The sequence below is a fragment of the Maniola jurtina genome, chromosome 2 (genome assembly GCF_905333055.1).
Source record: "Maniola jurtina chromosome 2, ilManJurt1.1, whole genome shotgun sequence".
Taxonomy (NCBI): domain Eukaryota; kingdom Metazoa; phylum Arthropoda; class Insecta; order Lepidoptera; family Nymphalidae; genus Maniola; species Maniola jurtina.
Genome location: NC_060030.1, coordinates 12,210,604 through 12,228,473, shown reverse-complemented (window position 1 = coordinate 12,228,473; position 17,870 = coordinate 12,210,604). Strand labels below are relative to the sequence as shown.

The 17,870-nt window shown below is 39.4% G+C and overlaps 1 protein-coding gene across 2 annotated transcripts in view; it reads left to right on the top strand.

Moving 5' to 3' along the window:
• LOC123874253 (lysine-specific demethylase 6A) overlaps window positions 1–17,870 on the top strand; it is a 36,631-nt gene that overhangs the window by 4,969 nt on the left and 13,792 nt on the right. Inside the window, exons 1-2 of one of the 2 annotated variants that reach the window (XM_045919506.1) lie at window positions 2,105–2,368; window positions 16,952–17,259. In XM_045919506.1, coding sequence (XP_045775462.1) covers window positions 16,971–17,259 — 289 coding nt within the window. In that variant the 5' untranslated portion in view covers window positions 2,105–2,368; window positions 16,952–16,970. Of the gene's footprint in view, window positions 1–2,104; window positions 2,369–16,951; window positions 17,260–17,870 lie in introns of those variants that run through there. The other variant, XM_045919496.1, reaches the window with a different exon arrangement.

Below are 17,870 nucleotides of genomic sequence, written 5' to 3'. Positions count from 1 at the left end.
GCTTAAAACCTTTAAATTCTAAGAGCGTGTTCTAACATGACTAGTGAAATAAATTTTAATACATACCAAAAATTGCGGAACCTCCATCCTTCTGACATATGAATTATGTATTAAAAATGATTTCGTAATTTCCTTCAAGTTAAACACTAACACAATTATAAAAATTGCTATACTCTATTCACGGAAAGAAGTAAGTACAGGGCTCTCTCTCTTACGTAATCCTATACAAATGACAGAGACAAAAACTCAGTGGACGTTAACTATTTTGAGTCACCAACAAATGAAAATACCTGACCCAAAAAGAGGGGTGTTATGAGTTTGACGTTTGTATCTGTGTATCTGTGTGTCTGTGTATCTGTGTATCTGTCTGTGGCATCGTAGCTCCTAAACTAATGAACCGATTTTAAGAGGGCTCTCTCCGTCACTCGTTTCATACAATCGTAGTTCCAATTTCCAAAGTCCATGAAATTTTGCAGACATATTCTAGAAACTAATATCTATGTCTGTGGTTTTCTAGATATCTGTTAAAATATTCGGTTTCAAAGTTACGCGGTCTTAAAAATTTTCATACAAATCTTTGAGCCCCTGTAATTTTAAAACTACATATTTTTAGAAAAATCTAAAACACCACAGACACAGATATTAGTTTCTAGAATATGTCTGCAAAATTTCATGGACTTTGGTTGCTTAATATTCAAATGAAATTGGAACTACGATTGTATGAAACGAGTGACGGAGAGAGCCCTGTTAATTTTGTTTTTTTTTTTTGTTTGAAAGGTGGCTTGATCGGGAGTGTTCTTAGCTATAATCCAAGAAAATCGGTTCAGCCGTTTGAAAGTTATCAGCTCTTTTCTAGTTATTACTGTAACCTTCACTTGTCGGGGGTGTTATAAATTTTTAATTTACACTTGCTATCATTTGTATGGGATAACGTAACAGAGAGAGAGTTCTATACTAATTTTATTCCGTAGATAGAGTATAGTGCACATAGCTTCGGTAATAGAATCTACAAACTGTAGGTACTGGTAGGTATATTCTTGACAATCCAAATCTATATTTAACATTTAGGTAAAGTTAGCACCCGATTTTCTATCCGTGAAATAAGCAATTTTCTACTTTAAAAAGTAAGCAGTTTTTGCACGTAATTTTTTTGCCAATTCCAAAGCATCGTTACATTTTTTCGATCAGGTTCTGTCTAAGTTTAAATTCAAAAAGGAAGTTAAAAAATTTAGATAAGTTCTCTGATTTATGCAGATCCCGTCCGCGTCGTGCATGGCTCCCATATGGAAAATTTTGCAACTATTTTAAGCGGATAATTTGAAAACTATTACATACTATCATTACATGTACATATTATTATAATGTACAATAACTTTGATAATAAATTGAATATTGTGTTCTGAATATGTTCTTTTGGATCTTTCAATTAAATTCGTCTTAAAACAGAAATACGATTGGACACAAATTTTTTCAATAGGAAAAAATCTGAAAACCGCTCCAAATGTTATAGATTATTTTAGTTTTAATTGATTACATTTTTTTAATATGTTGATAGTTACAAGCTCCAAAATTTATTTGTGATTTTTTCAGTCAAAGTTAAGTTTATTGTATTAAACTGTATAATATAATTTTTACATTGCTTTTCCGAGCGTGCTATATTATTTAACATACTTACCTATATAGAATACATAGTTTGTTTTTGAAACAATATAAGTACCTAAGTCAATCAAACCTACCTAAGGTTTGATTGTTTGCTTCCGACGCTGCCAATTTTTTTTTGGTATAGTGAATAAATCTACCCTTCTCAAGTCTTTGTTAGAAATCTATTTCGTTATGGCTCCTTAAATAATAAATTGATTGCTTTTGTATAAGATGATAAAATAGTTTTTTGAGGACCGGATGAGGTTGGATCGGTAGGTAGGTAAAAAGCTGTCTTATTTGGTGTCGTCGGATGTCATCCGTCGTATGCTCGTCTCGCTGGTACAATCTGTCGTGATTCACCGCACCGGACGTAGGACGGCGCGGGGCGGGCGCGCGGGGCGCAGGGCGCGGGGCCCTGCGGTAGGGCGCGGCGGGGAGGCGGGGAGGCGGGACGGTGCACGCTGCAGCGCGAGGTCGTCGCTCGCTCGCGCCGCGTTCGCCAGTCGGGAGCGGGATGCGGTGACGTAAACTGCATCGGCGCGGGCCGCGAACGTAGTGTAGGACGGGACGTGTCGTGGTCGATGTTTTGATTTGTCGAGTGCGTGCTTTGAACCATCCTGAGTGCCTGTGCTTGTGCTGAATATTCCGACGACATCCCCGCTCTTCACTACGTGGGCCGCAGCGGCCACACCGACCTCACAGCTCGGATCCGAGGATCCCCGAAATGGTGAGTACGGTCGAAGCTCCCGACCGTGGTTTGTTTACGTGGGCCCTAGTGCCGCCTCTCTCTCACAACCTGCCGCCCGTATCCCTACATCGCGTTCGCACGCGACTCATTTCTATTTTGTTTTGTTACCAAAATGTAGACACCTACGTCGACGGCCCGAGAGCTGGTCCCGTCGAGAGGTCGCATTTTCGTTGTGTGCATGGTTGATGTATTTTTTGCAGTGTTTTCGCAGGTAGTCGATGCGGCCCTTCCCCCAATTTCGGGAGCCAGTATCGAAAATGATAGTGTTCGAATGTTCTGAGATCGCGGAGGGGGTGGCGAAATTGCGAGGGCGAGCGATGCGTGTGCGGCCGCGACTAGTAAATAATGGGCTCGACGTCGCATAAAATGTAGGTCGCTGGAGTGTACCTACCCGCAACTCTGCTGCACGCAATGCCGACCGCCTCTCCCTCTGCCAGCCTGGACTACATTATGTTTCCAAACATTATGCAGCGCTAATGCATCCGCTTCGTACCTACCTACTTTATTGTTGAAGCAACGTCCGACGCCGGTGGGTATGCATAATAAACAACTAACTGCAAATGTTACTAACGAACAAAGCAATCTTCAAACTTTATCTGGTTAACTAACCAAACTACTAACCAGTGCACAATTTCCTTGTTTTCAGTTGATGCCATTATTCTTTTCTTTCAGTTCTTCCGTTACACATACCCGCATTTCTTTAAAATTCTGGAATTAAATTTTTCGTGTAAAACTTGTAGCGGATATAGAAGATAGAACACGGTAGTCACATATGACTAAAAGCTGAACGGTGTCATAATAATTGTTACGTATGCATTCAGGAAAGTGAGTCATTGTATCGGCGGTAGTTTCGCGCAATTTTATCCGCGCGTCATTGGTCGCCGGACCGATAGATGCCGGTAGTGCTAGTGTGACGGTATGCTTGGAAATTTAATGAGGTAGCCGGATCACAATGAAATGTATAATTGGTAGCCTCGGCGCTATGGGAAAACCGTACATCTAGCTTGACGAAACTTGAATTGTCAAGTAATTCTTGGGTATTTTTTGCCCCTGTTAGCAATCCGCTAACTATTAGATTTTTTTGGTACAGTAATTGGAACTGTTGAGTAAAACAATGAGCTAACGTCGAAACAAGTTCTTGATTATGCCAAAATACGAAATAACTTTTCCGTAAATGTTGAATGGTAATCTTGACCTCTGAATGTTTTACGCGTGTAAAATTTTTACTCATTACATAACGTCCGTAGATATCAGCTCTTAACTCCCTATCGTACTAAATGCCTATTCGATTCGATTGTAACTAATCGGCTCCTAAATAAAATGTTATGCGATTTTATTTATTAGATCCAACCGGTTTTGCTGCTTCCCCATAACGGTATCCCGAGGTTCCCATCGCACACAAGAGTAGAATAACTTGTTCGTAACATCTACAATTCCTTGCCAATCCTGTTTGCAAATCTGAAGTCTGTGTGAATTTTACAAGCTAAGTCATACATTATTGATACCAAGGGAAATGACTAATTCATCGCTGTAGATCCAACTCACAGGAAGTACGAGTAGAAGAAATCTTCAATCCTTCGATTTTATAAATGGCATCCTTTTGAGTTACTAGCTAGCCAATATAATTGCAAAATTTAATGTCGTAATCCACAAGATACTTCTGATATCAGTTGTTTTCTTTTAAGATGTTTCCAAAAATACCGAATCACGTTTATCATTTTACAAATTCATGAATTTGTAAATGATTGTAAGAAAACAACAAATATATGGCTGAACATTTTACAAAATAGGCCGTTGTAAAACTCGGAAAGACAGATTTATTCGGAAACCTCGAACCATTATTTAATAATTCATAGACGCTCGTTCCAGTGAATCGCGTCCATTAGAAAACGTAAACGTTTTTATTTTTCAAGGAATTATTGATAAGTATATTTGGCGATTGCGATTCAAGGTGTGTCGTTAGCGTATTTCTTCTCAAGTATTCGTAATATGTGTCTATTTCTTGGTATACGGGGATGATTTTTTCGTATTGCTTAACTCGTAACGCAACTAACTCGTAACTCGTAACTGGTTAAGGATCTGCTAGTCAGCTGCTAGTAATAGACCGTTGAGGGTATTGATCTCTAGTAAATGTGCTGTAATATGGGTAGGTCTTAGAGCAGCTTGCGGTAGCACGTGCGGGGCAGGTGTGGGCCGGCTGCCGCTGCACCTGTCGCCGCATCAGCTGCGTCTTACCAGCTTCTTTTGTGTGACCACATATTACCTCATTGAATAAACTAGGCTGGAATAACTAACCGCAACCTATTAGAAATCACTAACGAATGCGACCTTTAATGTCTGCAGCTGCCTGCATTCATATCGTGTATTTATTTACTTTGTCATTTGTATTAGCTAGTTTCTATTTAGAAAGTTCAGATGCAACCTTAAATAAGTTATTTATAAAAAATGATGTCAATACCAAAGCTGCTACAAGTGAAGGGCCCGAATATGGACTTTCTTCATTCGTATCTAACTAAACTTGAGTTGCTGTTATACCTACCTACGCAGTTATGAGTTGTTCTTGTACTGATACGTTTGAAAATTCATAACGTGGAGCACATAACACTAAAACTCAACCATAATCTAGTAGCTATTTCGTATTATCGTTACATAGTTTATCGCTCATAGTAACAAGATTTCGTGCTCGTGCGTTGATATTGGTGTACTAGTAGCTTACACTACTTTGTGCCCTTGCATAATAGTTTTTATATCATGATTTGATTAGGTATCTATTTCTTAATATCTATTGGCATATTTACATGCATAGGTCTAAATCAAGTGGCAATTTCCTTGTCTTCTCTTTGTTCCTTTGCTTCTCTTTCTCTTTATTCTCTCTTTTTCGGGTCTCGGCTGAAAATCAGCACCTTGCATTGTAAGCGTATTAGCTCACAATATGACGCAGGGCATATACAGTGTAATAGCACAGATAAACAGTATTTGTGACTCGAATTGTTTTTCTTCTTTCTTTTTTTTTCTCTGATTCAGAATCAGAACTATCTAAATTTTAATTGATATATTATGTACATTTTTTACATGTGAGCCGTTTGCATCAAGGGTTGCAATTCTTAAGCCACCCTGATCACAGAAGAAGCCCGCAACAAACTCAGTGTGACAAATTACTTCTTCTTGCCATCGCCACTGGTATCGGATCCATGTAGGTACCCTTTGAATTACGGAGTGGTCCATAGTATTTTTGAGTTCGTCCAAATGTTGTAAGGAATCACGGAACTCTCAAAGCTATTGTAGAAATGATGAAATTAGAACAAAGCAAACTTTTGTGCTGTCATAACGTTGTATTTAAAGAAGTAGCTACACGATGCAGAGAATTACTTAAAAAAACACCAGTAGTTAAAAAACTCTTTAAAAAACGTAATTAATTGTTGTGTATTTATAAATGCGTCGTTATATGCGTAACAACAACGATTTGTCTTCATTTACGTTACAATTTATTTTGTTCTGTTGAATTTATTACCGCCGGCCACCGGGCGCACACTTGTTCGTGTCAAAGTTCTGTAAAGATGTTTCATGTTCCTGTGTTTTCGCAAATGGCCTGCTTTACGACGACCGGTTATTGGCGCGGCCCTCGACGCGTGCCGTGCTCGCTTTATGTGGGCTTGCAATTAACTTGCAGATGCAATGGCACTGACCTTGCGACAATTTTTCAATTCTTTTTTTTTCCCTTTTCAACGGCCACTTTGACACCTTCGCCTTGCACAACTGGTTTTAAACATATCCTTCTTTTGCACCTATGTACTAGTTTTATCTTTTAATGATTCGTCCATATTAATAATTAAGTACATAATTATTTTAATACATATTTGGATGTGACTTTCTAAATTAAACAATCCTTTTTGTTTAATTTTATGTAATTAATTTGCAGAAGACAGCAATGGCATTGACCTTGCGACAATTTTTCAATTCGTTTTTTATACTTTTTAACGGGCACTTTAACACCTTCGCCTTGTAGGTACATGTTTGGTACATGTTTAATATTCCTATCCCCTTTTGTACTTACTATTTTTTTCTTGGTAAACTTTCTAAAGCTAAGCAATCCTTTTTCACACTTGCAGAAAAGTGCAGTGGCACTGACCCAGCGATAAGTTTCCAATTTTATTCAGTATTCATTTCCTAACGCCTAATGTCCTTCTCTTCTAGGTACTGGTAAGTATTTTCTTGATCTTTCTTGATGTTTTGATCGGTTAATATTTACCTATTTGGGTGTAAAGATATTCCAATATTACTCATTCTTTTCCAATATTTTTCAAACATGTTTTCTTCGCACAGAATTTCTCATATCGTAGTAGGTATAAGTAGTTTTGGTATGTATAACGTGGTATATCTAACTTAATTATAAACAAAGTAAATCAAACCTTTTAGAATATTAGCCAATTCATTGTAAATTCTGCGCCTACCTACGTACACCATCATAGAAAATTATATGAGTTACGTCACAATAGCAACGTTATTTAATAGGTATGTGAGCTTGTGGGAATGGCTCGTCGACTTGCGCGTAGTAACAGAATAGCGGGGCCTAACCGGAATTCACGTGTTATTGTAACGTTAAATTCGGCCCGTGGTAACTCTTTTATGTAAATTAGCATAGCTAGCTGGCAAATGCCTTGTGAAGATCGCGTTTTGGGTCGGGTCGGGGACCCTGCTAAAGAGTGCATCTAAGCAAAGCGAGATGTGCGGGCGGAGAGCGCCTTTCCCCTCGTCCCTCTTCCCAGCGTGCGCCGCGTCACGTATACGCCCGGGCCCTTTACATACGGGCCCGTGTCGGAGGGCAGCGCGCGCACCGCTCCACCTCAATCGAATCGTCCGTCGGGCTAAGGGAGTACGCGTTATTAGCCATGCGTCCTCCCTACCCAGACCATCTTTCGCCCTTTATCCTGCGTTTAGGGCAATGCGTCTCCACCCGCCACCCTCACACCCCAACGCGGGGGTGGCTTTTCGTTACGGCGCTGGTCCTATGATGTAATATCCAATAGGTAGGTAATAGTTGTGTTTTTTGTCCGGAAATAGGTCAGAAGATTAACACTGGTCTCTAATGGCGACGGGCCGCGGTCGTCGACACTAACGGATCGCTATTTATACCTGCGTAGTGCACCGGAACTCGCCTCGCTGCACTCGGTGCAAGCGTCTCCTCTGTCAATGACCTCCTCAGCATTCGAACACTCGTTTCCTGCATCAAATATTAAACTGCTTAGTGCGGCCACATTTAACTCGACTCGAACGTTTTTTGGAAACTTACTTTGTTAGGAATTAGCTATGGTATGGTAATCGCTGCGTGTATTAAACGAGATGTGTTCAGATAGTACGACATTCTTAACTTAATCACTCATAAGGCTTTAGTTAGGTATTAGGTTGCGAAAGGCTCGTGTGGCAATCAAGTGCCCTTCGTCTTTGTTCGTGTTGCGTCAAACCGCCTACATGTGTAGGGCAGTCACCTACGTAGTACTAGTACGTTCTTATAGCAAGAACTGTGTCAAGCAGCATGACCTAGTTTTTAGCAACAAAGGCGCTGAAAAACGGGCACGCTGTCTGTTGATAAAATAGAACAGGCATTTATAAGTATTATGTCCCTACCTGCGACACTATTAACAAGCATACTAAACATCATTATTTTTGTTTCTTTTGTATTTTGATTTTAATTTAGTTCCAAATCACAAATTGGAGTTCTTTTCATTAAAAAGAAAAACAATAGGAAGGTTCGCAAATGTTTCTTCCGTAAATATTTACGGCATGACGAATAATAGCAGATAATATATTATGATAGCTTTATTGGGTACCATACCTACTTTAATTATTTTAATTAGTCAATGTACATGAATATTATGATAAGCCACTAATTGGAATCTCTGAGTAATGTTTAGCTGCCTCCGCGTTTTCAGCTATTTAACCTTAATTTGACTTTTTAAATAAAATACTACTTAGCATTATATGCGTAGGTATTATTATGTCACACGTGTTCCAGAGAAATTCCAAAACAAAATTGCATGCACTAAATTTCCCATCACTACCTACCTACCTATTTAACAAGTAAGACAAATAGTTAGGTACCTAGGTCGTAGGAGTTGGTTCGTAGTTAAGATATCTCTAATCTACGTTAAGTCGTCTATTCCGGTTATTGCCAGATATAATAATATTGTGAAAACCAAAACTCGTTGTCTTAGTCGACGCATTATTATCGCATGAAAACTTCTACCATTATTTGATTAATATAAAAGGCTCCCTAGTCACTACCTTCAACAATAAGAAATACGACGCAGAGAGAGAGAGAGGGGGAAAGAGAGAGAAGAGAGAGAAATGTCCAATTGATGCATCTTTGAAATATGTTTGACATAGGTATCACGAGCCTGTATCATCGCAATCAGACTGGGCCAAAGAAGAGGCATGTACGAGTAGCGGTACGAAATAATTGCCTGCGCAAAAAACATTCGCAAAAACTAACTTCACTTAAAATAGTCTAGACAAAAATGTTACTTAACAATACTTGTAAGATCACGTCACCTCGATATTTATGAGCGCCAAGAGAAGGAAGTCAGAGCTATCCGCGAGCGACGCCCGCGATGGAATTTCCGCGAAAAAAACCGCACGTCACATGCCGCGTCATCGGGGCCTGGCAGCGGTGGCGACGTCACAACTCACGAGGAAAGCGCCGCGTTGCCTTGCTAGGCCGCGCAGCGTCCGAATAGTTAGGGTGAGATTTACAGAGCGCACCTTGACTTTACTTAGACTTAAGACAGAGTTAAAACGAGACAGATGTATACCTCTCACATAAATCTGTCTCGTTCTATAGATCTCTCCCTAAGATTCTCATACCATCTCATACTCCACTATTGGTGAAAGCTCAGTTTTTCCAACATCTGCCGGGTTTTTGCTGGTTCTTGGAAGGGCATTTCGAATCAGCGGCAGATTTACTGGACGATTCGAAAGAACTTTTTAAATGTTTATTTGCATAATAAAAAGCTTTTCTTTTCCTGTCAAAGCACTGAAATGGGCGCATACAAGTACACTGTAATAGCTATGCCATAAAATGACAATTATTTTTGAGCCCATTTGAAGCGCCCCACCGAGCGTATCTACTGAGAATTAAAATTTACACTTTCTGTTAAATGGTCTTCGTGTTGACACTATTTTGACAGGTGAGGCATCACTAATATTAAGTTCCGAATACGTTCAGTGCTCATTGCTGCTTTCAGCACCAAAATGGCGAAAATCACACTGCTTCAAAATAGGTTGGCAATCATATCCAACATCATAGCCGTTGATACTCTTACACTATTGGCTGAAGTTCAGGTTTTGGTAGAGTAGCCTCTATTCTTTTTATTCTAAAAACAATATTCCGGATTAATTTTTTTTAAATCAGGTCTAAGTTTTATTTACATGTGACCTGTCTCACATCATTTTTTTAACCCCCGACCCAAAAAGAGGGGTGTTATAAGTTTGACGTGTGTATCTGTGTATCTGTGTATCTGTCTGTGGCATCGTAGCGCCTAAACGAATGAACCGATTTTAATTTACTTTTTTTTGTTTGAAAGGTGGCTTGATCGAGAGTGTTCTTAGCTATAATCTAAAAAAATTGGTTCAGCCGTTTAAGAGTTATCAGCTCTTTTCTAGTTTTTTTGTAGAAAAGAAGGTTAGATAACCGTTAGGTTCATAATATTATGTCAATAGACAAATGTCAAGCTGTCAAGATGGACGTTGCCTAAATACATAATTATTTATTTGAAAATGATGTTTTGGAAAACTCAAATAATTTGGATCGTCGGGGGTGTTATAAATTTTTAATTTACACTTGTTAATGGCTGAGTTTATGTTCTTTGTCAATCTATGAATTTAATTTGAAGAAGAGTAATTATTGAAAATTCAGCAAACAAGAACGCGGTTGTGGCGTAATTTGCATCAACGTTTTGTAATGACTAATCCGGCAAATCTTTGACCTTTTTGGTAGTTCACTTATAATCGATGCTGCGTCATTTGAGTGTTTTTATCAGTAGAATTTTAAACGACTATTTTTGACAAATTCATGAAAAAGCTAAATATTTATGATATAATTCAGACGTGACGATCTCACTAGCAATTTCTATATACGCAAGTGCTAATCAACTTATCCCCAATTCTCATTCATTAAAGCATGAGATAACAGGCCATTTGCGTCAGTATAGTAACAGGGTTATCAATTACATACGAAGTATGTACCTATAATGTTAAATAGTCGTACGCAATACGTTGTACATATGTAATTTAGCGTGTACACGTATATTTTCCTCGTAGATAGAGTAAATTAACAATAAACCCATGGGGTTTCATTAATGATAGATAAATACGTACCTACTGTGAGTAAATTATGCGTCAGCTCAGGTATTCTCTGTATTGCAGCGTACAGCATCTCATTAGTACAAAGGCTAGTGAGTCACGAATGTTGATGGAATGTAACGGAATCCACATGATCAAGATTCTACGCATATCTAATGATAGTGCAAGGAAGGCGCTCTCACGGATGTCGGTGCACACCAATATTGGAGCCGTCATATACAATGGGCATTAGAAAGCGGCTGGTGACCGCAAAAAGGGAGCAATAGAAGGGCCCGCGTCGACTCGCCGAGTGTCGAGCTTGCGACACTGAGTTACGTCACCGCTGAACGATAACCTCTCACCGCGTCCCACGACCGGACCCTGTCCGATTCCCGACTACGAATACCAATTTCTCATCAAAGTACGCGCTTTCCGGCCCCGTACGTGTTAGTGCCCTTGCTATTGTCTGACAAAAATCTATGACGTTGATGGCTTCAAAATTTCTCACAAAGGGTTCAACCCTTCTAAACTTCGATGTTAGGGATGGGGCAGAGTTTTTAATTCGGCTGAATGTAAATAAGTATTGGACTTGTTACGACACTTGTGTGCCATGAATTGTTAGGGTACTTCTCAAGGGCACTCCGTTGTTTGTAATGTAATAATAGCACAGAATGTTCAGCTTTTTGTATGTTGGGGGAACTGCGTTTTGCATAATCCTCTGCGTGCTACGGTGAGCATGTGAAAGCTTAAAAGTCATAAGTATGGTGCTGTGCCTTAATGGCATAACGATTTCATTTCTTTTATCTCGGCGTGTTTTGATCTCACGTGCTTGTTTAATTATCACGTAAAATGGTCCGAGAGCACGTATTATTTCATTTTCTTCATGAACGTGTAATGGCTGACGTTTGTTATTATCTGCTTACTGTTAAACAAACCTCATAAATAATCCTTCGCAGCTCGGAAACATGTTCAGGATTGCGATATGTATGTGTGCGTAAAATCTCACAGATGGAAGCTGTTTTTGTAGTTTCACGTTGTGTGCATTTCTAGGAGTGCAAAATGCAGCTGCGATGCGCGCAGAACGATTCACTTCCTCATTACTCGGCCTCGGTGCATCTATGTCTACATTATATGCGTTATTTATGTGTGCTCTATTAGGTACACATCTACATTTTTGTAACGCTTTGTCGTTTTGCAAAACTGACTATGTAAGCATCTTGGAAATACATAATATGTAATATTATCTTGGACAACTTGCATTTCTATAAAAAAAACCTAACTATTCTTAATTATTACTTAGGTATATTGTAGGACAACATACCTTTAGGCTATTGATATTGAATCTAAATCTGTATCTTACAGTTCATCTTCATAGATGCATTATTACTTTACATACCATTGTGATGAATTTATTATAGGATACATCGCTCATGAACTAAATTTTCAATATTGGTTGACAAGAAATTAGTGATCCATTCTTTTATCTTTAACGAATTCTTTAGAAGCAATTTAGCCTTGACTATAATAAAGTTGCACTTTATATTATATTGCAGTTTTAATGTTCATACTTGACTATCATCGTTGCCTACTTATAGATCTCAAGTACCGTAACTATAGCCTCTACGTGCCCCGTTGCACTGCTCAGTGACTTTAAGTGGAATAACCGGCTTATGTCTAATATTTCCTTACATTGTTACTAGTTTGTCATTGAATTTAATAACATGGCACCATTCGATATCGTATTAGCTCCTTACTAAAGATGAGATCTGAATTTCTTGAATAATGTTTACCTATTAGGTAGATAACAAATAATTTAACGTTTCCCTAAAAATTGCAAAATAAAAGGATGGTCGGTATTTCTAATCTTAAATTGGGATGCATAACAGATGTAAAATTGTAAACCCTAGAACAATTTTAATATGAACATTGTATAAAGTTATTCTCAGTTCTAAACATTGCATTGGATACAGGTCATGGAAATACTTGCGGAGTAACCGTTGTCTGCAACCCTGACGCTAGAAATAAATAGTCTGCTGGTTAGAGATGTGAATTCCATGGAAAAGTAATTTATGTTTCAGCTGTAAAACTTTGGTACACTGACAGTAAAATATTCACTGTCACGTGGCTAACGAATGAGCGTAAGAATTAATACATACGAGATTGACATAAAAGTTTAATAAAAGCACGAAATGAAGTTTGAGACTACGAGACCTTATACTTAATATAATAATGCCCAAAACAAAATTGAATACTTTAGCAAAATAAAGGATGACAATTATAATACTATTATTTCAATAACCAAAGTTTCAGCCCACAAGTAAAATAATTACGTTAGTTATTTTAATATTACGCCGAAACAAGAAGCACAAATTCGAAATCGAGGAAATGTCGGGGCTTCTATTGGCAACAACTGAAATAGACGATGCGTATATACGAAAAGTAGATAGGTACAACATATTAAGTGTATTAGTGGTAGTTATCGAATCGAATGGAAGTAGGTCAACTGGTATGACGGCAGCGATAAACGAGCCCTCGCCCGTTCATTATCAATTTGTGCAATACTCAATTGGTGCGTGCACGATTAAATTTACCTAGCTCATTTAGAATAAGCAGTCATTTTAACTTCTGGCTTACTTTCCAGCTGCATTAAGTTTTCTAACCGTACAATAATTGTATAAATATCATGCTCTTTTTTTAGAGCCGTGATGGTCTCGTAATATCGTAAAGAAATAATCTGCAATCTTTGGAATATGTGTTATCCTTTGTTTGACCAACCTGTAATTCTCAGGTATAAAGAGAAAGGAGATCTTTGTATTTTAAATCCTTTATTTTGCAGAAAAAATTTAATGAGCGAAGCAAATTCTAAAATAAACTCGTCTCATGTAACTTTGTCATGTACTCTAGACTGTATCTACGAGTACATTGTATATAAATGCAGTTGCATTCTGTTGCCGTGGAACCAAGGTCGTGATGCAATGTAGTTGTCAGGTGAATTGTAGTGCTATGTTGAATGCATCGCATGATTGCATCACGAGCGATAGGCATAAAGTTGGCGTCTGCAATTGAACTTGGAAAATTTGCCAAGAAATCCTCGGTTACACAGTTAAAAATCAGCATTGCTCGTGAAACATTGACCCCTGTAATTCGTTCGTGACCTGGTCAATCTCAGGCGTTAATAGGGAAATGGGTTATTATTGCGACTAACTAACATTCGTTCCCCTTCGCATCGTCGGCGGCGCCGTGGGAAAGTCTCGAGTGCGCGTAATGTGGACGAGCGGTAATCACGTGCCGCAGCACATGGGCGCAGCGCACCTAGCGACGGCCGCCTTGCTTCAGTTATGTAAAATGAGTGCGATGCTATGACGAACGACGATACAACTCTATAAATAGCGGTCGATCCGTCCTTGAGCCGCCGCGAGTGCTCAGAACTAGGTCAGGCCGAACTGCCTCATGGCGTCCCTTCCCCCACCTCACCGAACCTCTTTCCTCCATATACACCGATTGCCCACAGTGAAAATGAATTGCCGCATTCCTCACTTCCTTGTACATTTGCCGCCTTTCTAGTTTCAAACGCTTATTTAAAGTGATTAAACTCGTCATCGATTGAGCCTTCTTTTCGAAGCGAATAGCGACTAGCAAGCAACCTTGTATAAAGTTTCACTTATGTTTCGTACCTGCCAGATGTTCATTCATGCTGCATCATTTATTTTGAATAGGAACATTGAACATGCTTTAATAATAATTTTATCATGATAAAAATAAGTAGGGGTTGTTGTGTACATAATTTTGTTACCTGGGTGTATTGATAATGGGCCTGGTTGGCGTGGCCGCGCAGGTAGAGAGACGGAGTATAATCGTCCCCCGCCCGTTCTGGCCATTTTTTCCATATGTTCATGTTCGCATCCATAATGTTGCACATTCGTTCCACCACTCCTTTGTTTGTGATTTTAGGTTTCTTTTGAATGAAATATAAAAACCTATAGGCATTTCGATATTGTTCCCAATACACGTTTCTGTAAGATTTGCGTCTGATTTTAAATAAAGAGAACTTTACTTGAATACGTGGATTAACACACACACACGTACAGACATAAATTGGAAAAGCTTATGCTGGATGATCCAGCACAAAATCCAGCTTTTCTAATTTCACACTAGGTCACTACAAATAAATTATAATGTCCATAAGTAGCTAATCATCCAAAAGATAAAGTGAAGCGTAATTCTTTCAGACCGAAGAAGAGAGATATTGTAGGTATGACATGATGTTTCAATACATTCGATAAATTCGAGAAGATAATACATTTTATTAGGCAGGTACTTCAAAAAGGCTACTTCAAGCAGGCAACTTGGGGCGAATTTGCTTTGCTTGAAAATTTTGCTTGAAAAGCGAATTTGGCCGCGCTGGTTTGTATATCCATAATATAAGTTATAGATAAAACCGCGCGACTGCAGCGCTACACCCGCGCATCAGTTCATCGATCGAAATTATATGGATTTACCAAGCCGCGCGGCCGCAGCGCTGCAGCAGCTTAACTTTATGAATTATTATGAGTTAAAACATCGACAATAATATAAAATTGTTTATTATGGCCATAAAATATAAAGCAATCTTTGGAGAATATTTCGTTATCATTTTAACAGTGGGTGGGTGCGACACCGTCCTTCAGCGTCGGTGATAGGTGATATCAGACAATAAACCACATTGTTGTTAAGTATTTTAAATCGCATTGTTTTCAGTTTTTCCACAGTAGAATTATTTGCTTATATATTTTCTCAAATCTATTATGTAAACATTAATTGTTGGAACCCGGAAAGCTGGCAATGTAGTTCAAAAGTTTCGTAGGGCTTCTTTTAAATTCGGAATGGGGTGTCGAAACTGGCATGTTGTTACATTTTTGAATGTTGCGTGACAGAAGGTAATCAAGATGGCTCACTCATTAGAACAATGAATGCGAATAACGCTGTTTGTTCGATGTGTGTCGACGTCGCCGCGAGCGGCGCAGCGGGTGAAAGCTTTCCTCGGTTCGCCGCAACTTGTGTGTGTGTGTGTGTGTGTAATCGACATTTAATTTTAGTGTTCGGCATCGGGTTGAACACCGGACGCCACCTGTCTCCCTCCTTTGTTTCGGCTTGCAAATGTCAGCGGAGGTCATCTAAATAAAGGAGGCGCTATACGCGTCCGATTCGGGTTGCGATCGCTGTCTAGACGTTGCGTTGCATCGTCCGATCGATTGCACGAACCTCAGACGGTCATCGACCCCGCGGGCGCATCGGTGACGTTACGCTCCGGTGATGCGCTCCTCCATAACCTTACGGATGTTATGGACGGGTCGGCTCTAACTTGTGCCACTTGTGCCACATGAGCTAGCTTTTGTCCGCATTCCTCCATCTCTCCTTGACTCACTGACAACTGACGCATTCGAATTTCGAAATCATTTTACGTCTTAACAATTTGATATTCATTGTTCGTTTCTTGCTTTGTTAAATGAATTCATGCGGATAGGTGCAGCCAGCGGGTGCATGCAGTCGGGGTGTATTACATCCATTGAATCTGAGAATCAAAGAGACGTATGCAATGTGTTTCGAGCTCATACAAAACCCCGACCGGTTTATTTTCGTGTGGCTAGGTCGATATCTTATAAAAAAGTTGCGTCGGATGCGTGCTTCAAAGACATTTCTAAACAACGAACCTTTATAAAAAAAGGTCGTCGAGAAGTTCTTGGAGCCGGTTATATTTAGTCAATGCGGCGTATTTATGAGGGTCTTTGCACTTTTTGGTAGTTTTACGATCATTGCTCCTATCTGTTCTAATGCGTCTACCGACCTTGAGGGACGTCTAGATGTTATACTTTTGTTCTTGTCACAACATTTGAAAACAAACGAATGGCCCATTGTAAAATTTGTTGCAGCCATTGCTGCCGTTAATATTGTTTACATTTCACGCTTTCACGGAGACAGATTTATTGTCTTGTTTTTCTAAATGCTGCTAACATTTATTTCAAAGTTCATCATAAATTATGCAATCGTATGACAATGACTCTTTCATTTGTGTACCTTTCGGGGAATTTATTTATGTTCTTCATAGTCAAGAATAATGTTAATTTGTGTTAAGTTATAAACTTATAACATAATTAGCGGCACAGTTCTGCATATCCGAATACAAAGCAATAGATTCACGTAACCATATTTATAGTTTGACATTGGGTGGTGGTGATTCCACACTAGGGCGACGAAGGCATTGCAGATGGCTCTGTACGTGTCCCCTGGGTTCTCCCGGGCGGCCGACGCGCACCTTCGCCTGGCGCTGATGTTCAAGGCGCGGAGACACTGGGGCGCCGCGGCCGTGCACTTCAGGCGAGCGAGACTGGCTCCACACCAAGATGCCACCTTCACCCGCTTGGAGCTCAGCTTCCACGCCGCGCATCTGCTCGAAGCCAGAGGCCTGAGGAAAGCGGCGAGGGACGCTTACGAAAGACTCCTGAAGGAACCTCAGCTGTCGTCCATGCTGAAAGCTGACGTCTGCCGGCAGCTGGGTAAGCAAATTTTTATAACTTATATCCTATAGATAACCTGAAATTATCTTATCTTTGACCAAATATCACTGGATTGTTGATGGTAAATAATGAAGTAAGTAGTCCAAGATGGAATTTGTATATAAAAATCTTTCTGCAGTAGCCTATCCATACTAATAAGATTATAAATTAACAGTATATCATGTAACATATGATTTAGAAAATCCAAATAAAAGATTTTAAAGGCATTGAAAAATAAGCCGTAGTTCCCACAAAGTGATAGATCAACCGTTAGTTGCGAAACCTGTAGCATTTCCTCAATAGGTCCTCATTTTCGCTTCCGTTGTCATTTTATAGGGATGCTTGCTTGTTGTGATTCCACATAAAGTTCAGAGCGGGGAAACAGGTTATACGAGTTATAAGAATGTATAACATGGAAGTTAGTGCAAATGGAAAATGAGTGGGCTCCAAACTAGTTCTCGGGTCTCGGATAATTTCGCAAGGAGAATGCTCGGAAACGGACTTCCACTTGGCTTACTCTGAGAATATCGGATTGCGACATTTTGTGCATTAGAAGTTATACTTAGTTTCTTTGTGCAGTTTAACAATCTTTGTATTTTCTGTACCAATAA